Genomic DNA, 22054 nt, shown 5'->3' with positions numbered 1-22054 from the left:
CACCTCAAGACTGAGGGGAAACCATGATCTCTGCTGCCATGGAAACCTGAAGAAATAGCAAAACTATAGGCTTGCCTGATCCACACCACCATGAAAAGGACTGAGATGCAGTAGCTGGTTTTGAAACCAGGCAAAGACAAGCACACCGCAGCAAGAGCACAGTGCTGAAATCCCTGAGATAATACAAATATTAACACTTCTGAAAGCACAGGTAGAATCATCACATCAGTAAAGTGTACTGTCATGTTAATTAATTCTGTTGGACCATGTCATATCACTTCATTAATAGCCTTGTAGATGGCTGGGATATCCACCGATCACATGCTTCATTGTGTGGTACTGAGGTACCCTTAGTAATCCATACAGGGTATGGATTTAGCTTGGAACTTGTTCCAATAGCGTGGAACTTGTACTGTACAGATAAGAACATCTGGGACAGCATGTCCATGCCTAAGTGTTTTTTCTGCAAGCCAATTTCTAACAAAACAACAAAAGACATTACTAATGTCATTTCTCCATTTGATACAATTATCAGCCTTCACTGATTAGCAACGTCTCTGTCTATGCTATTACCTCAAAGAGCGACATAATTTATATACAGAATTTTATGAACAAGGTAATAGGGCTGCTTGGAAATGCTGCTTCTAGTAACAGAGAATTTAACTGTAAATCTGAGAATTTCAACCTGATGATACTCCAGAATAATCTATTCAGCTATAACAGTGTATTTCAGGCTTCTTTCCCTGGGGTAGCCCAAAGGTGCCCATAAACCTTTTATTTATCTTGGAGGTATGCAGAGTCTCTTCTTCCCTGACTGTCTCTCGAGGACAGTCTTTGACACTGTATCAGTTCACATGCTTAAAACTACTTTTCCTGTGCAAGAGTCTTGGGAATAATCTCTGGAACATCTACGGATGTTCTAGAGGAACGGATGTTCTACGGAACATCTACAGCAAATATGTTCAAAAATAAATCTATGGGCAAGTTCTTTACAAAGGAGTTCCTAGTAACCCATGAAAAAGGTCTCAACTATTTTTCCAGAAGACATCCTCAACTGCTTTTTCTTTAAAAAAAAAAAAAAAAAAAAAATTATTCAAATTATCAAATCTTTGAATAATACCACATGCACACATACAGAGACAAAGTAGAAAGAGAAAATTATTGGGATGAAATTTTGTAAAGGTGTCTTCCCAACAGATTGAATTACACACAACTGATGCATTAGAAATGGATACAGGTAGATAATATAACCTGACAGTTGATAATATAACCTCTCTCATATAATTTTTACCAAGACTTATAAATGAGTGGACTAGTCCTTTGGAACTTGGAAAAACAGATGGCTCTGTTGAAAATCAATACGCAAATTGTAGATATCAGTGAAGAAATAAAATCTTGGGCTAAAGAAGTTAATAGAGGTAGAGGCCAGCAGACACGACTGCTTGCGAATATGCTATTCATACTCTTATCCCACCACACTACAGAAAGGTCAGAGACTGCATGAAGAAAACTTCTTTAGAAAGAAAGCACAAATTAGTTGATTTCTCCTTGAACCTGGTAACCTGGGGGAACAGGGAGATCTAAGCTTGGGAAATCGCTGTTCTGGCTCAGGACAGGTAGGTAGAGAATTGCTTCATCTAGCTTACAAGACTAGACTTGTGGTGCTTATTACAATCACCAAGTTTCTGCCATTCTGAAGTTCCCCATTATGAGATTGTATTATATTCAGACAAGCTTTGCCCCTTGAAATATTACCTTTCTAAAAGGGTGCCAGGGACTGTGGGAGGAATAATACAGGTATGAAGGCAGATGTCAATACGTTTATTAATTCAACCACTGTATCTAGTCTAAAAAAGTTTTCAGGCCTTACCTGCTGCATGTATACTTAACTTGGAGATGTCATTTTTTCATTGTTTTCAATAATGTAATACCTCTCAGAAATTTCAAATGATTGTGTTGTCTTTTCACAGTTGACACTGACATATTCCCCTGACAGTTCACATGCAGTTGAAATTAGCCTACCTAGCTTTGTCTGATATTAATTCTTGCACCTTATATAATACTTTATCAAACCAAAATGTCTAGCTCTGCATTGAGATTGATATAAACAGTATAGCTCTATAAATAACGTAGAGCTTTTTTGTTAGTTAACCGCAGCTGCAGATTGAGGATAGTTTAAACTTTTCCTTTCACTATGTACTATCTTGCTTGTTTGAAAAGCTACAGATGGGTGTATTTAAACATAACTAGACACCCAGAAGAACATTCCTTGTATCATTCATAAAACTGTACTGGCTCTCTAAAAAGCTTGAAATGATCCTCATGCATCAGACAAGAAAGTCTCTATTTTCCTTAGCTCTTTTCAGCCCCTACTGAGCAAAGCACTTTAACACACACTTATTTCAATCATGTTATTGAAGTTTAGCCTTTCTTACTATGCTCTGGTTCCCACAATGAAGTGCAAAAAAAATGAACAATTCCAAGACAAATATGAAACTTGACTCCATCCACTGGGCAAACAACAATCTCATGACTCAACTAAGTGTATGGTTCAGCCCCCTATATATTCACCTTCTGCCCCAGATAAAGCCACAGTACATTAATATTTTTCCACTCTAAGACGTATATAAATAGAGTATCTGGAACTGTTCTCCCAAAAAAAGGTAAGAATAAAAATCATCTACATTCAAACTCTGGAATAAATTTATCATGTATTTGTTCCTTCTATTTAACCAGGCCAGAATGCAAAGAAAATTGGAATGCACAGAAGACAAAAAAGAAGGAAAAAAAAAAAAACAACAACAAAAAACCCCCAACTTACAGTATAACAGGCCGTTACCTACAATTTAACAGGCAGTTTTGAGTTCTCTAGCTTCATATAAGAAGTGATGAAGTCAAAATAATCTACAGCAGCAGGTCATTATCACAATTGTTATACTCATTTGGTACTGGCACTGTTGGTATTTCCTTAAATGTATTTGCATCAGCAGCTTGTGATATTTAAATATGTACACCCTCTAGTTTACCAGCCTATCAAAAAAATCAAATATTAAAGATTCTAATCAAATTATGCATATATAATTACTTTAAAATCCACTCCTACTGTGCTCATATGTTGTTAAATAACTAAACCAATTATAGCGTATTTATGGTTTACAGTCAGTCACGAACACTATTAAAAAAGTCTATAGGATTAACTTTTAAAGTATTTACCTGTGTGTAAGCCTTCGGTGACTAATGCAAACAGCAGTTTGTTGATCCTGCGCAACACAGACCTTATGGCGACTACATTTCATCTTTAAACATGGATCTTTAGCCGGATCTAAAGCTAAAAATAATTTTAGAAAATTGTTAACAATTATCTAGAAACATGCAATTAAGAAAAGAAACACACCACACATAAAACCCACCAAGTACGTGGAGGGGGGTTGGCCTTCTGCTTGTACAGCATGATGGACTGAAAGGCACTGATTTTCACCAGGATAAAATGCAGCACACTCAATGATAATGCAAAATGAAGCTGTGCAAAATTCTTTACCAAGGAAAATGGATCTTCATGAAACATGTATATTTCTGTATATTCTCATCCAATACTACTGTTTCTTATTTACAAAAACACTAAGTATCCTATCAAACTCTCTCCTAGTCAACATTTGTAACAAAGGCAATCAAAGGCTGCTGGTTTTTACTCTAGCTGAAAACACTTTTTTAATATTAGAATTTGCTTAGGACTTTTAGAAAGTCTGCATACCCATTATGTCATTCAGAGGACCAAATTCCCAAAGAAAACAATTTTGAATTGGATTCTGTTGTCTACAGTTCTCCATTTCAGCCATGTCACTTCTAAACAGAATTAGGTTTGTGATTTTTTTAGCTCAGAAGCCACCGCATTTCTGAAATCACAATAAAACAGTATGCCAAAAAAGTAATGGAAAAGAAGTCAGAAAGGCAAATGACATTTGATCAAGAGTTTGGAACATTTGATCATTCAGATGTTGGCTGCCACATCTCCCACATACAAGATCTTTTTAAAAGCTGTAAGCCAGGTTGCCAATAAAAAAAATGTACTTCTCTCAATCCATTTCTCATCATTCTTACTATGAAATAACAAAATCTATTAAGCTACACTGCACAGTAATAATTCAGCAAGACATAAATGGTGATGTCCTGGATCCATAAGCAAATTAACCCAGAGAAGAGGCAAAGCATCCATTGGCTAAAGGCTGTTGTCATGTAGCTAAGAAAGTACTCACGCCACATTCTTTAAACAATTGACATTTTCTCACTGTAATCCCCAAATATTGTTATTTATACCTTGAAAGTAGTTTCCCTTTCCTTCTTACTAAAACACAGCTGGGTTCTTCCAACTCAACATTAAGTGGTGAATAATGTCACTGTCTGAATTTACTGAGAAATTATAACTCAGATGAGACTTTAGTAAAAGAAAAAGTATATTAAAATATACAGGTGAGTGATTTGTATGACTTCGTCCTTAAATACAAATTCTACCTTCAATATTCTAGGTCTCTTATTTTTGCTTTGTGGGGGTTTTTTTGTAGCTGATCCTTTAATCATTAATCCACACTCATCTTTGAACTACACTTCGAACTACAAATACTAATTTCTGGCTATAATACTAGAAGACCCAAATAATCCTCTTTGTTACTCATTAAATTTGTATAGCATATTTCTCGAGTAACCATGCCTACATGATAATGCAGAAAAGTTTCTGCCAGTTTATGCTCTCACAAAAAACAATCGACTTCTCTCTTCTCTGATCTCCATGGTGTCTTTCAGGTAGATCTAAATATTCCAAAACTAATTTTTTATTCCTTTTTTATATTCTTTTTTTTTTTAAAGCTTAACACTCCTCAAAAAAAAAACCCCACCAACCAAAAAACTAAACCAAACACCCTAATAAGTTAAACACTAAAGCCTAGCTTAAAGACACACTACTGAAAATCCTAAATTGCAAAAATCAAGCAAGAAAGCTATGAACAACAAGAATTCAGTTTCTCTGTGCTCATCTTCACTTTAGCATATTACTGTCCAGTCTTCAGTTACTTACATTTGCTTATAAAATATATATTTGTATACATATTTTCTGAAAGGGAGGTTATGTTTCTTCTGTTCTTCATGATCAAAAGTAAACTTTTAACCATGCCTCTATTTGAGCTGTCAGATGATATTAACATAAGGCTGACTAACCATGTACCTAAGAAACAAGAACCAGGCTGATCATTAGTTACAGTTCTAACACATGACTTTGTGGTGCTAAGTATGATTAAATATAGTCTAAGCAGTGACTTTTTTAGTTTTATTTTCTTTTTAACAATATATTCAGCTGTGCAAAATATATACATCATATTACCAACAAAGCAGAAAAGTGATGGAATCAGTAATATAATAATAATTCAATGCACACTGAAAAGAAATATTTTGCTAATTACAGCATAAGACATATGCAAAGATGCTTTCCTCTTCCAGGTATTTTTATTTATTCCTACAGCAAACCAGCCATAAATCCACAATGAGTCATCCAGAATAAGTCTGATTACAACAACTCTAAACAAATGGGAAGCAAATGCAGAAAAAAATGACTGAACTAGGATAACAGAGCTGGAGTCAAAATTAAGAAGAGCATATTCAGTATCCTTCTCCAATATACTTCCCATTTCAGAATCCATGAGAAATACTTTCTCTGCTTAAAGTCACGCAGAATGTAATGTCAGCCCCTAGGAAGCATGAACAGGTTATCACTTAATGTACTGGTCTAAGTACCTCTTCCAAGAATGCTCCCCTGATGGAGACACAAGGGTAGCAATACTGGAATATGATATTGGCATATCTTCAGGTAACTGTTTTGCAAAACTGAACAGGTTAATGGAATAAAAATACATAAGTAAGAGAAATCTGGGATCACATAAGGATGCTGAGTTCAGTATAAGTAGAAAACATGTTTCAGGAAAAGAGGTGAATGGAGGAGATGACATAGCTTTCCATTCCCATTGAAATGGTTATTTCTTTTCCCAAGTTCTTGGGACTCTGAAGGCGTGTTTTGACAATTCTATCAAACCTTAGCAAGCCATAACATATCTTTTTGGCAATGTTACATGTAGAACCCAAATTTACAACCGAGAGATGGTACTATCACACTTTGCCTTTATGACAACATAAAGATGGGTATCAAACTAGGGAAGACATCTAGTTTATTGCTGGAATCAGAATGACTTTACCCCTAGAAAAGAACTCCAGAGGTCAGAGCTGAAGATTAAAAAAAAAAAAAAAAAGCACTGGACACACAGCCCACACATCTCCCCCCCCCCCCCCCCCCAACCCCACACGTTCAAGTAAATGAAAACATTTTAAGGTTCTAAAAAGAAAAGAAAAAAAAAAAATCAAAGGAAGTCCAAGAGATCTTACTAGGAAATCAAATTAGAAAATGGCTTTGAACACGTAAGTGATGACAGAAAGAAGTGCTGGATTTTGACAGCACTATCAGAAAGAAAACTGTTGGGAAGAAAAAGAGACTGTAAGAATGCTCCATTACACTCCTTATGTATTTAACAGGCATTTTCCACCAAAGATAAACCAGATTGTTTAGAATTCTGTGTTAAAAAAATACATTTCTGTGCAGCACCCATTCACAAATTGCACCTTTTAAATGAAAGGTGTTCATTGGTGAGAACCTAATGTCAGATATCAGTTGTGCAAGACAACAATATCTGCGAGGCAACCCCTTCCTGGCCGTATATTGATACCAAACTCAGCTGTGTTCTCTTCCTTTTTCTCCTAAGAATTTTCTTTGAAGAAAATCTAACAGCTTACAAAAAGGAAAGACTTACCCATAAATCTAACTGATAAGACATTCTGTGCATATGGACATTGTTCATTTCACAGAATCACAGAATCATATAGGTTGGAAAAGACCTTTAAGATCATCGAGTCCAACCGTAAACCTAACACTGCCAAAACCACCACTATACCATGTCCCTAAGCACCTCATCCAAACGTCCTTTAAATACCTCCAGGGATGGCGACTCAACCACTTCCCTGGGCAGCCTGTTCCAATGCTTGATAACCCTTTCAGTAAAGAAAAATTTCCTAATATCCAGTCTAAACCTCCCCTGGTGCAACTTGAGGCCATCTCCTCTTGTCCTATCACTTGTTACCTGGGAGAAGAGACCGACCCCCACCTCTCTACAACCTCCTTTCAGGTAGTTGTAGAGAGCGATAAGGTCTCCCCTCAGACTCCTTTTCTCCAGGCTAAACAGTCCCAGCTCCCTCAGCCGCTCCTCATCAGACTTCTGCTCCAGACCCTTCACCAGCTTCGTTGCCCTTCTCTGGACACGCTCCAGTACCTCAATATCCCTCTTGTAGTGGGGGGCCCAAAACTGAACACAGTATTCGAGGTGCGGCCTCACCAGTGCTGAGTACAGGGGCACGATCACTTCCCTAGTCCTGCTGGCCACGCTATTTTTGATACAAGCCAGGATGCCATTGGCTTTCTTGGCCACCTGGGCACACTGCTGGCTCATATTCAGGCGGCTGTCAACCAACACGCCCAGGTCCTTCTCTGCCAGGCAGCTTTCCAGCCACTCTTCCCCAAGCCTGTAGCGTTGCATGGGGTTGCTGTGGCCCAAGTGCAGGACCTTGCACTTGGCCTTGTTAAACCTCATACAATTGACCTCGGCCCATCCATCCAGCCTGTCCAGGTCCCTCTGCAGAGCCTTCCTACCCTCCAGCAGATCAGCACTCCCACACAACTTGGTGTTGTCTGCAAACTTACTGAGGGTGCACTCGATCCCTTCGTCCAGATCACGGATAAAGATATTAAACAGAACTGGCCCCAACACAGAGCCCTGGGGAACACCGCTTGTGACCGGCCGCCAACTGGAGTAAACTCCACTCACCACCACTCTTTGGGCCCGGCCGTCCAGACAGTTCTTTACCCAGCAAAGAGTACACCCGTCCAAGCCATGAGCAGCCAGTTTCTCCAGGAGAATGCTGTGGGAAACCATGTCAAAGGCTTTACTGAAGTCTAGATAGACAACATCCACAGCCTTTCCCTCATCCACTAGGTGGGTCACCTTGTCATAGAAGGAGATCAGGTTGGTCAAGCAGGACCTGCCTTTCCTGAACCCATGCTGGCTGGGCTTGATCCCTTGGTTATTCCCTACATGCCGTGTGATAGCACTCAGGATGATCTGCTCCATCAGCTTCCCCGGCACCGAGGTCAGGCTGACAGGCCTGTAGTTCCCCGGGTCCTCCTTCCGGCCCTTCTTGAAGATGGGTGTCACATTTGCTAATCTCCAGTCAGCAGGGACCTCCCCAGTTAGCTAGGACTGCTGGTAAATGATGGAAAGGGGCTTGGTGAGCTCTTCTGCCAGCTCCTTCAACACTCTCGGGTGAGACATAGCAAATGTCTCATTTGCTATGAAACAGAGAAGTCGGGTTTGACTGGCTGTTTCTTTTAGGGTCAGGGCTTGTTTTATAAATCAAAGAGAAGTACAGAACAAAACTTATGTGTGTGTCTGTGCGCACACCTGTATATTTATAGGAGACATAAGACTTTGTCTTGGCAGCTTTGTCCAGCTGCAGAGAAATGAAGAATTTTAAGGGATTTTTGACACCATCCCTACCAATTAGACATTGAAGAATATACCAGAGAGTTCATTAACTTCTCAGAGGTATTTCTTTATAGCTAACAGTTGACAGGAGAGTCTGAGACCTGTTTTAGACATTTCCAAAGTGAACCATTTCCTGAGCTACACTGGGCCCTCTCCTGCCAAAGGTTTACATATTCCACAAGGACTGGAAGCCAGGACACATAATCCGTTTTGGAGTCTATCTGAAGTTCACAGTATCAGTTTAATCTTCCAGTATTTGCTGACTCAGTGGTTACCATGCCCTGCATGAAACTCTTGATCACCTCAGGTGTGGCATACATTCGTTATACAGCAAGAATGGCTATGGGACTGTGTTAGTACAGGGGCTACTATGTAATAAGCAGAGTGAGTAAGCCACCGGAGCCACGGGTGCCAAAATCACAAGACCATCATTAGATTCAAAGGCATGTTCACCACTCATGGTCTTGCTATCAACATTAATTCACATTATCACTCAGTGACCTGCTGGACTTCTTGTTCTCTGTCAGCTATGAACCCCCTACAGAAGCTTTTTTTCCTCATCTTACATGTGACACATGGCCTCACTTTTTCCAATACTTTTTTGCAAAAATTTCTTAGTTACTGAACCAGTTTTAGTGATGCAGAAGCCACAGAAGAATGTATGACCTTGAATGCATTTTTTAAAAGCTGCAGTATCTTACAACAGCAAGGGAGAGACCAAATAAATCACTGATATGAAAAATACAGATTTTTGGAATGTGAAACAGTCACCTACCTGAAGGTTCAATGTCTGCCTGGACTGACACTGTAGCTTAGCAAGCCGGAGGATAAAATACAGAAAGAAATGTTGCCAGGAACTGCGAAAAGCAGTGCAAGTTTTCATCTTTTTTCTTTCAATATCACATGCTGGAGTCAACCTTACACTAGGATCATAGGATCTAAATTTTATGAATCTATTTTGCACAATCTCACAATTTTAGATTTTAACCTGCTCTTTAAAAATGGTAAACTTATGGATTGCATTAGTGATTTTCCCAGCTTCGAAAGGACTAAAAAAAATTAGGTATTTGTGAAAGCATGGAAATGGCTTGCCTTTTTTTTTAAACCTGTTTTACTTCATACCTGCAACAGACAAAGGGACAATTTTCATGGAAAATGAAGGCTAAACCACAAGAAAAATATTTTTCAAAACCATGGTCTGAAGTTTTTCATACTGGGGAAGAACTGGACTCCCCTTACAATGTAGGGACATATCTGACTATGTCTAGTCTCTACATGGTGTCATCCTAAATATCTTAAACTATTATGAAAATGCATAAATTTATTCCAGGAAAAGTACCATTGATTTCATCTAAGCATATAACTCAGTTACCTCAGGAAATACATGGCACTGAGTCTTTAATTCTTCACTGCATCTTCTAGCAATCCCTGACAAAACATGCCTGCTTTACCCCAGCTCACTCAGAGTATGCAGACTTGCACTGACAACACCACATATTCCTTTCTATTTCTGCTAAAATAAGCAGCTATGAAACAGTACAATGTTCACACCAAAAATATCACAAGCGTCAAAATCCCACTGTGGAGTCATTTATGTATCCCTCTGAGCTATTTTCTTCAACATGAAACAGACATCAATCTATGAGTTTTTAACAGATTCACATTTACTAAAATATCTTAATAATTATGAAGGCTATAGGACTTTTTTTTCCATAATTGAAGTGAAAATGTAGATTGTACAGCACAATTATATTGTCATTAAAAATAGGTGATGGTTTCCACTATGGTGAGGAGACTCTAGATGTCAGCAATATGTTTGTTTAAGGTTTGACAGAAATCATTTCTTTATTAGTGGCTATAATGTATCAGCTGACTTCCTAGAAAGTCAGATACAATCAGCTTCTAAAGATGCAGGCCTGACCTTAGCTTTATCTACTTGATAATACTCAATTTTATTTAGCTCCTAATATTCAGAAAAGTATGGTTGCTCTAGGTTATTTGCCTATATGCCTACTTTACATTTGTCCATATATTTCCCTAAAATAGTATCAAATGCTGTGTTAATTAAATTTCAACAAGCAGAAAAATATCATTGTCACAAAAAGTATTACAAAAGTATAAAATGCTTTATAACATCTACTATTTCTCTAAGAACTTATATTGTAAATTAAAAATAATTTGCTCTGCTGAAAAATTATGGAATAGAATTAGGATCACCTGATGACTTTTATAGATTGATATGGATTTGTTATCCTCACATGCTAAGGAAGCAATTAATATTCAAAAAATTGATTCCATTATTACTAATGGATCTATCTATTTATAATTCAAATTTTGAATATAATTCAAATTCACCAAAGCTTCCCACCATCTCTTCTGTAGGTTAATTTACAGCTAGTACTCCCAGAAACTGACATTAGCCAGAACATCATTTTTATTGGGAATATAATAGGAAATCAAGAGTAGCAAGACATAATATAGGAGTCCTCTTAACAGGAGCTCTGTGGCAGACACCACAGTAAATTACCATTATTTCACAATCTGCTGAGTACATTCTGACATGTTCCTAATTTTCCATTCTCAGTAAAATGAAAGGGGGGAAAAGATTAAGCACAAAGTTTCCAGACTTAAATTTCCCTCCTCCAAAGTTTGTTATTCATTTCTGATGGGCAAAATAAGAACCAGCTAGGCATTCTTCTTTACTACACTTCAAAACAATCTATGTTTTGAGTATCCCATGAGTGGTTTGATTCCTCCAGTTTAAAAGGCAGGTCAGGTCTGACTTCTTCGCCGACAAAGTTTTCACATTTCACAAGGGGGGGGGGGGGGTAGGATATATAAATTATCTTAAAGTTTTAGCTAAAATATTAATAATTAGGTCAAATGCCTATGTTACAACCCTAGGCAGACAGAAAGCTAGAAGGGAATGACTCATATTGCCTGCTTTGATAAACCACACAATTCCTGAAGATACCTGAAGGCCATCAGTGTCTTTACTTCTCCATTTTGAAAGATGGTGATGTGTCACCTCCTAAAGCAGAATTTCTCACTGAGAAATGTGTTGGATCTAGAGAGATGAGCAGAATCCCAGCACTGCAATTTCCAGAAACAGTAGGGAGGAGAGCAAGGCAGAACAGATAGACAAGACACTCAAGTTGATGTTATTAGCTAACATGGAATCCAGATAAATGTTTAATTACAGTTAACAGTGATAGTGGTTATATTCTGCGTAAATTGTACAGTGATTGGCATCTGAAATTTGCATCCGTGCATATAGGTGCTCCTCAGCCACAGATGGTTTGAACCCACACTGCTGTGGATACATAACAAGACATCCCTGTCTTGGCTATGCAACACACCTACTAAGAATAAACACCTTTTAACTTCAACAAGAAAATGAATCGTTGTGCAGCTAACAATCCGAGATTCATGAATAAAAATGAGAGAATAAACAAGAAACAGCCTACCTCAGTAACCTGATGGGAATGTTCTGAAAAAGAAGAATCTCAAATTTTTGTTTCTTCTCCCAGGGACTGTATTTGCCATTTAAGATTCACCATATAACATGAAAAGTAGAATAGGTAGCTACAGCTGGACGTTAACAACAGGAATCTTCTTGTATATTTGTTCCATCTGGCCACATGAACCTACAACTTCAGTAAGAAGGACAGAGAAGGTTTTTATGTAGGTGGCCAAGCAAGTAAGTAGGAGTTTAGATTCAAACCCCTGAAATGTTATGGGCTGTCTAGAAGTCTGGTTTCTAACTTGTGAGCAAATGCTTCAACAATTAAGGTGGCTGTGTGCATGGAGGTTGCTTCTACCCAAGAAATACCTAATCTCACGAGTGCTCAGAAGTCTCCATACTGATGAATCAGGGACAATTGTGTAAAGCCTCTTATCAGGCTTCTTTTCAGATGTGTTGCTATTCCTAGCATTTTATATTACTAAGCTCTGTTACATTAGCACTGCGTGTCAAGTTACCCTGCAATGGTTGCAGTTATGCTAGATAAAGTTCTGATAAGCAAAGAAACATCTAATACTGAGTTAGAACCATCTGACACAAAATAAAGTATTGCCATATTTCCCTTTTGCTCACTGCTGCAATTAAAGTTTCAAAAAGATGTACATAAAAATACATTTATACTGATTCATAATATGGTACCTGCTATTCTGGGTACGTTAATGTAAGTCAAAATAATTGCTCAAAAAAATGAAATAAAAGCTGGCAGTCTCTATTCTTCCTTTGGAACAAACCCACTACAGCTTCATCTCTTTTTCACAGTTTCAAAATACTTCACTCATTCTTTCTCCACTCCCTTTAAAACAATCATCTTTATTGAGCCACACATTTTTTAGTCACTTGTGCAGAAGTGTAAGCCTTATTTATATGTCCTAATCCACTCCCACATTCTAGCTCACAGAAGAGTAGTTATTTGTGTCCTAGAGAAGGGAAATTGCACAGGACATGTTCCACCAGCAGCTTCCTTTCTATTGTAGTCTCCAACTGAGAAACTTTACTCTCAGCAACCTCAACAATATGAGGGGTGAGCAAGTTTTTCAAGTGAGCACATTCCAGGATGAACAGCTAGGACAGATAATTTATACCATAAAAATATGTCTGTGTGGGTGCACGTACCTGCATGACTAAATGTGTGTAAAATAGCTAGTAAGCATCTGTCCCCCATTTGTTTTGGGGAGGGCGTGCGTGTGTGTTTCAGTTATGTATCCACCTACATAAAAACCTTCTCTGTCCTTCTTACTGAAGTTGTAGGTTCATGTGGCCAGATGGAACAAATATACAAGAAGATTCCTGTTGTTAACGTCCAGCTGTAGCTACCTATTCTACTTTTCATGTTATATGGTGAATCTTAAATGGCAAATATAGTCCCTGGGAGAAGAAACAAACCAAACCACCCCCGGTTTGTTTTTTTTTTTTTTGTTTCTTTGGTTTGGTGGGGTTTTTTGTTTGTTTGTTTGGTTTTTTAAACATAACTGTTTAAATAACCATACTTAAAAGAGTATTGTACTGCTGATTGCCAAATAACCAGTTTATCATTTAAGGAGCTCCTAATTTTCTTCTAAATGTCTCCCTATTCTCTAAATCTCTAAAATCATCAAAAACGCAATCTCTTGGGACAACTTTTGCCGAAGTTCTGCATTTCTGGCTTACACGCTTCATCCCAAATTCAAACTGTGCGCTTAGCGACATCCATTGATGCACTCCACCATCTTTTAGCATTGCGGTAACCAATGTGCATTACATTTCTCATCTGTGAAACAGAGATGTTGCAACTTTTTATATACTGATGCTTATTAAATCTTTTGATATCTTTACTATCAAACTCTCACTTGAAATATTTAGAAATTAATAGATATTACACTACTATAGGCTGTAGTTTTCCTAACAGAGTTTTTACCTGAATGAAGGTTATACTTAATCCTACATATTTACTCAGGTTTCGGGCAAGGGTGTGAGCATGGCTGGGTGAGTGGGGGAAATATAAAATCTAAAACTTTCCTATCAAGATTTTAAGAGCAATTACTGACTCCAAATTTCTCAAACATTGGGTGCTTACCTTCAGATTTTCAAAAGGCATTTGAGCAGTCTACTCCTATGATTAGTAGTAAAATTTAAAAAAAGAAAACAAAAAGACCCCCACCAAAAATAAAACCAAAACAAAACAGAAACCACACACACTTTTTTGGCCCTCTAGAGGTAAGGCACCCCAAAATCCTTAGTTACCTTTGACAATCTTTGCCCAGGCCCACATCCTGAAGTGACTGCATTTTTCTTTTCTCAGTGGTCAGCAGTAATGGTTTTGTAATTTCTAAATTATAGGAAGTTCTCCCCTTCACAAATATCTGTGAGCTCTGCTTCAAAAACATTCCCATAATTTTGTGTTTTCTCTTTTGGGTATTCCTTGAAAGTTTACAAGAGAATAGCTTACCCATAGCTCAAAAGTTTATGTAAATGAGAAAATCCACAAAGTAAAAGTCAAATGCCACCCTTACTTTTATCTCTGCAAATTCAGAAAAGATCCTATTTATTTAAATTGCCAAAGAACAGAGTTACTTTGGACTCAGACTTAACAAAATTAATTATATCCAGTTTCTTCTATACATAAGAAGAAATTCTCAAATATTCTGCAAAAATATCCAAACCAGCTATGACTAGTAGAAATGCATGTGCATACTTGGCTAGCATCCTTTAAGATTTCAGTAGCTTTAGTGAAGCGCTTCTTTTTTTAAATCACAATGTCCACTTCCTTGATTTGGCAGAAATAAGTAACACCTTAAGATTATCTGAAAGTTCACAATAGTAATATATCACTAGCAAACAGTTAAGCATTATATTATCTTTTCCTAAATACACTAAATCATAATTTAGAGACATGCTGGCTGTGCCAGGACTGACTTCTGGGTTCTCCAACTCAGACAACCAGGGGAAAGAAACATCTGCATACCTGTAACAGCAGAAAGGCATCTTCTTGAAACTTTCCCACCTATTATCTCACATGCCAAGATGATTACTCTTGCAAAACAACATGTTATAAGATGTTTTAATTATTCCAGTCTCTTGCAGAACTGGTCAATTTCTGTACTTCATTATGTATTTTTATGTTAAAATAGAGGGCATTTTAATCAGAAAATTTTTTTACTGTAATACTCTTCACCTTTTAAATTTTTGAAACCAATTAAAACAGAATCCAGTAGACTATTCATACAAAGTATCTAATACATCAGCAATATACATATATGTATTTTGAAGAAGTCTAGCATAACAAAAATAATCAGGAAATGTACTTGTGATAAAACTGAATGAAGATCTCCCCATAAAATAAGTTCTGTAAAGAAGTCACAAAAGCTGAAATCACATCTTGCATCACCATATACAGAGCACATTAATTTTTGAGTCAGTTAAACTTCTGTATACATCCTGGCTCAGACAAACCATCTATGAAAAGTTCTTTGAGCTTAAAATACTGAAATTAAAGGCAAACCTCTAATGCTTCAGTTTTCTAGTATTTAAAGATATTTCACTGTTACAAGCTAACAACCAGAAATATACCAAACCTGTAAAAGTTCCAAGTAGATTTAAGTGGCCATTGGGGGGGGGGGGGGGGGGGGGATGGCGGTGGTAAGAATTTACCTTCTGTAAAATTATAAATGTAAAGAAATTAGACCTACTCCATTAAAAATTCACATTGTAATGTTCCTTCCAGGGTTTCTCTTGGATCACTAGATTTGTTTGCATGAAACACTTCTGGTCTCCAGATTGAGAGAATCCTGTAGTTTGGAAATACAGGCAGAACTACAGGTGTTCTGCAGTTACTAACTTGTAAAAAAGAAATCTACAATTTCAGTCACTTTTGAGTAGGCACCTGTGTCCTGACTCATAGCTATCAACACCTGACATAGCACAGAAAAGGAAGAAGTTGTGAGCACGGAAAAGGAAGAAGTTGTGTATTCCCTGTCCGTGGACAGGATGGAGCGGAGAGTAGCTCAGAAGGAACACTGGAGAGAAGTAGTCAAGCGCAGTGACTTCAGAACAGCAGAGCATGCAATAATTCAGACAAGAGCATTCCACAGCCAAACCTGGCCTTTCTCTCCAAAAGGCACCTTAACTCAATATAACAATTTGACAGCTTAGACTTATATTTTGTATTAGCACATAAATACAGAAAAGTGTCTAATGAATACCAGTGAGCATTTTACTAACAACCTCTGTTTATTACTACCACAAATATTTTTTATAGTACCCATATTCATATTTTATCTGACCTACAGATATTTCTTCCAGTTTTGGCTAAGTCCCATTTTGAAATTTTTAAGGGCGTACCTATCCATTTCACAGCATATGTTTCAATACTTGAGGCAATCATTTGTTTCCATCCATGAACACATTTTTATGAATGAAATGTTAGTTTAAAACCTGTGACTTGGAGATTACTTACAGGGAGAAAGTCTCATTTAAAATGAGACCTAGCTAAATAAAAAACAAAGCCTGAATATATTTAATTGCATATTTTGTAGTATATAAAAGCAGAGTTAACGTTCCGGAAGTATATGCTTCCTTTCTTTTCCATTCTTATTTAAAGCACTTAACGTACTCTCTCGGGGGGGGGGGGGATAATAAAAACGTAACCTAGATCTGCCCTTTAGTCAGTCTCACCAATTCTCAAATCTAATATATTCAAGGTCCAAATAATAAAATTGTTTTTATTTACTGCTGGCCATGCAGATTCTGACATGAGAGGTCAAGTGGTTTCTTAAAGTGTCACAGATGATAAATAATAGCACAATTCCTGTTAATTACATAAGAACTTCAGGCACAATCCTGAAATCCTATCGTTCTCTCACAATCCTGTCCATCAAAATGCAAGAACAATGCAGAGGTTACTAACAGGAATTTTACATGCCAATGCCATACTGCATCTTATTTGTCCTGGGATGTATGTTCCTTACACGCTGCAAATTAAAAATTAGTAACGAGTTATGTATATGTCAACCAGAGATAAACAAGATTACAGAAACAGACAAGAAACATCTTAGTTAAGAAAACAACTTAAATAAGAAAACAGGTTTTTAAATATAAGGTGGTTAAATAAAAATGGGTCCAAAAGGCAACTTTTAACATTTAAAATGTGCTTTAAGAACTGTTATTCTTCTATTCAAGTTCAAGAAAAACTATGTACAGCCTTTTTTGTTCTTTAGATTCTTTGGTTGTTTTTTTTAAAGGGATTTAAGATATTTGTTTTTCCCTCACCACTAAACAGTAATGTTTGATTTCAGATTTCATATCCTTAATAACTACCTCTATCAGCTATTTCACAAACTTTCTTATTAAATTCCTGTGGCAAACATAAGAAAGTTCATTAGGCCATTAAGTGAGCCTGTAAAGAAGCAGCAGCCCTGGTATACACCGAAACATTTTCAGGCACACAGTCCTTGGGGATCAATGGCACCCATGACTCCAGACAGTTAGCTGGGACATCCCAGCACAGTAGACAGAAGTAGAAGGACTTTAAAAATGAAGAGGTTTGCAAGACTAAAGTTTAGCAGGTTTGAAATGCAAAGAAACAGTTCCACATACCCCTTGCTCAGCATGCTGCCAGCTTAAGGTCTGGCACTCTACCTCTAGCCAGTGACTGTAGCCCTGTGCCACATGTCCACTTTTCTGACATTACTGTCTGTGAGTCTGAATGGCTACCTGAATCCGTGATTCAGCTCGGTTAAAAACAAACAAACAAAAATTAAACTTTTTAATTTATCTTATGGCAATTCAAGATTTGGTGACCCTACAGACCTTAACATCAGGGCATAAAGTAAGGGTGGCAGGGGAGCAGGAACAAGGAGGTAAACTGCTACTGAAGGCAAGAAAAATCTCATATTACAGGCTGGGTTTAGCCTCACTAAAAATCCTTTATATAGCCTTTCTTAAAATATCTGTAAGAATTTAGAATCCATTCAATGATTCTACAGAAATAAATACTGAAACAATTTGAGATCCACAACTAGAAAAACAGGTGTGTACTACCCAGTGAATCCGAGTTAGGAGCCAAGACTGTGAACCGTATAGGACAAGGCACTTTTGTGGTGTTACCACAGTAGAGAAATTTATAAAAGAGAAATAATAAAGAACCACTAAAGCACAGCATCAGATAATGAAGAAAAAGCACCATTAAAGCATTCCTCAGACATCTACAAAAGATCTTTTCAGGCAAGGGCTGGCTGAAATTAATAAAAAGCAGTGAGAATCTATTTAACACAGAATTTGGTGTATTTTCTTGGTGAACAGGATTCCTAAAGATATCTAAATACCTGAAGCTGAAAACTGTTCACCAGGTTAAAATGTTGGCTCAGATAAAGAAATGGCATCTTTGTAGGAAGACACTATGAATTTCAAAAAGAATAGAACTGAAAAGCTGTTAAAAATATTTCATGCTTATTTACTATTAAGACTAAACTACATTTAAAGTGGTATGTGATGCATTTTAATTACAAAGTACTGCAACTTATCTTGAAAGTGATGGATATATATTTCTAGTTTTAAAACATCAATAGTTTTACTATAAAAACTACATCATGAGCGCATATATCAAATGTAGCAAAGTTAAATCTACATTACTGTTTTCACAGTCTTCAACTAATGGATCTTCATTAAACTCCCTTATGACTTCCCAGGGCTTGAAAATGAGTGAATCAAATTATTCTATTGCATATGACTCTAAATGGTTTCAGTTCACAGTACAGAAATGTATTCACAAATTATAGATGTGTTTGCATGTATTTGCATATCCTTAGTTACTCAAATTATTACAGAACTAGGTAGATCAAACACAAAGAGCTAAAAGGCAAAGACTCAACTAAAATACAAGTGTTTGAAATTGTTTCAAAATCTATTTCTGCTGTAAGATGGTATCTACAACATTTCTGCTGTAAACAGACATCTAATATAACCTGATACTACAAAAGCCAAAAATAGTTCAGTGGAATGATCTACAAGAAATTTTATAAATATATCTACAAACCAACTATACCTTCAGGGTATTCATCCTCCATGGAAATGTCATTTCATATTTTTTCCATTACATGAAAATACTCCACTGTTCCTCCAAGGTATTTCTATCGAGCAAAGGAAAACATCCTTTGCGCTTTAAAAAATTACACCAGTGTCTTTGTGTATGCAATTTTATTCAGTAGCTACACCCTTCAAGCTCTGCTACCATCTGTAGTCTAAAAATAAAAATGTACCGAAAGTATCCTGTATATTTTTATCTGATGTAAAAGTGGTATATGAAGAAAATGTGTTAGCAAGTATTGTTTGTTTGTTTTAATTTGAGAAAACATTGATAAAAGATACATTAAAGCTAGTAAAATATTCAACTTTGAATAATCCAAAACACAAACCACCCTAATTGTTTGTTTCTATAACCACTGAAAGGACAAAACTTGCCTTTTAGCAGTAACTAAATACGATTAATACAACATTCAGATTAATTCTGAGAATAATACCTGCCCCACACAATTGTTTATTAAGAATTTACACTGTGATATTTATAGAAATACATAAACATTAATGTGTGTGTAAATGCACATTATATCTAGTCAAAACATTTATTTAAATATATTTTTCTATCTTATATGTATATAAGCAAAAGAGAGTTCAACGGGAACAAGTACTCTTTAGAAAAATGTCAGATGTTGCTTTAAGGAATGGCACTGGTGGATTGCAATGCAAGTCATAATATTTTTCCATCTTTTAAAATAACTTATATTTTGCAACCCAGGAGTAAATATCACTATACATTCTCATAGTAAGGGCTAGCCTCCTGGAATGCTTGGATGTGTATTTCCATATAACCACTCTTATTAATACCAACGGAATTACACAGATCTGTCTACCTGAGCAATTTTGACACTTAATCATATTAACATAAGAATGCCTTTCAAAATACACCAAAGTATAGAAGACTGAATTAAGACACTAATAAGACACTCATTTTATTATCATATACACAACTATTGATTCCTTGAACCACAGACTTTTCAAATATTACAATAATACTAGCATTAAGATTTGGGTTCAGATTAAGGATGCGTTTTGAAAAAAATATAAAGATATATTATCCATATACAGTAAATCTATGAAAATCTTAGAAAAGGCTTTAATAGTCATATAAATCTTCGGAAAATAACAACTATGTGTAGACCTCAAAGATATGCCTATATGGCAAGCACCGGTTCCTCAAAAATACTACCTGCAAATTAATATGGGTGTTGGCTAAAAATAATTTGGAAAAGGTCCCCATATATTGCTGATTTTGAGCAGAATATGGATGCACAAAATAATAAATGTAAATAATGAGAACCCGTTTGTCTGACTACTAGTGATATTGACAAGGAGTTACATGTGTATCCGGTATCTACACCACAGCCTAAAAGACAAAGGGGCACAACAGAGATTGAGCATTTTTTAAATGGCAATGAACAGTTTGAAAACACAGACATAAAGGTAAATATTCCACCACCACCTCTATTACGTGTAGTCAGCTGGAGTTTATGCAGTTTAAAGGTCTTCATATTTTGTTCATATATAGATTTTAAAAATTCCAAATATCTATTTGGAAAGTATCATGTAAAGTTGCTATAATTTAAATCAGCAAAGGAAAAAACATATTTCTGTAAAAGCACTAGTAATTCCTATAATCCATTGTTTTCACAGAATATAAAAAAAAAATACCCTGTCTAGTAGACCCGGACTTCAGATCTTTTAATGCCAAAAAGATTCCTTGCTTATTCCGTACTTTCACAGATTTATAGGTAAGTTTCTGAAAAGCCAGATATTGATAAAACAAATAAAATGAAATTAAATAAAACACTGATAGAGATAAATTAAGGATATTATTTATTTCTGTCCTCAAATAATTCATCTCCCTGTATCTTCAGCAGTATTATTACAAACTTTAACACAACAGACATGGGAAGCTGTTACTGTTCCTGTTTAATATCATCTTTAGTGAGCAATTTTAGTCTCTTACTGAAACTTTATCTCTACATTTTAAAAATTTGTCTTCACTTAGGAGTTTCATTTGGGAGAATGTTTTTTATGGAATGCTCTCATTTGAGAGAGTAGCTGCTGTACAAACCAAAACCAGAAGACTGAAGGGGAAAAGCTCGTAAAGATTCTCTAACACAGGTAGCTTGGCTTGCAACAAGCCCCAACAGATCACAGGACCCAACAGTGAGTCACTCATGATGTCCCCATTTATTCTTTTGAATAGTTCACTTTGGGAAAAGAAAAAGATTAAAAACCTGTAAGTCTACATGTATGGTTACTGAGGTGAGAAAGCTAATTAATAGTTGAACCTTATTTGTTTTAAACTTAGTAGCCAAGTGGTACACAACTGAAGTGGAATGGTGCTGGAGCAGCACTTATGGCACAGCCCTAGAACGACACTTAACAGAAATTATCAGAATGTACACCTAAAACTTAGGAAAAAGTGAGAGTTGGTAGACTATAAAAACTATCTCCTTAAATATTATGAGGAAAAAAAATGTGCTGAGATTGTCACTGCTATATGTCTTTTACTGGATAACATAGGGAATCACAAAAGACCCGATTTCTTCAGTAAATCATGAACGTTACATCCACTCCTTAGGAACTAACATTTGCAAGGTTGCCACACTTTTAAAATATGAATGGCTCCTCCCACAAAATATCACCCATGATCACTTTTCCCATCTGATGAGAGAGACTCAAATGTATGAACAAGTACATGGTACTTCCATAGTTATATTTTACTCTCAGGAATATTTTGCTGTGTTTCAAAAAATCATTTCCCATTATATCCAAAAGTAAGAGGAAGCCAATTCTGACAACATGGAGACCAAGATATTGACTGGGAAACCTTCTTTGATCT

At 36.5% G+C, this 22054-nt stretch overlaps 1 protein-coding gene across 2 annotated transcripts in view; it reads right to left on the bottom strand.

Annotated features, from left to right (window-relative positions):
* Positions 1–22054, bottom strand: part of SPOCK3 (SPARC (osteonectin), cwcv and kazal like domains proteoglycan 3) — a 241694-nt gene that overhangs the window by 128237 nt on the left and 91403 nt on the right. For both annotated transcript variants that reach the window (XM_075500342.1, XM_075500343.1), the window contains exon 4: positions 3214–3328. In XM_075500342.1, coding sequence (XP_075356457.1) covers positions 3214–3328 — 115 coding nt within the window. The remainder of the gene's footprint in view (positions 1–3213; positions 3329–22054) is intronic.

Source organism: Mycteria americana, chromosome 4 (genome assembly GCF_035582795.1).
Source record: "Mycteria americana isolate JAX WOST 10 ecotype Jacksonville Zoo and Gardens chromosome 4, USCA_MyAme_1.0, whole genome shotgun sequence".
Taxonomy (NCBI): Eukaryota; Metazoa; Chordata; class Aves; order Ciconiiformes; family Ciconiidae; genus Mycteria; species Mycteria americana.
The sequence above is the reverse complement of the archived record's forward strand: the minus strand, read 5'-3'. Positions and strand labels throughout refer to the sequence as shown.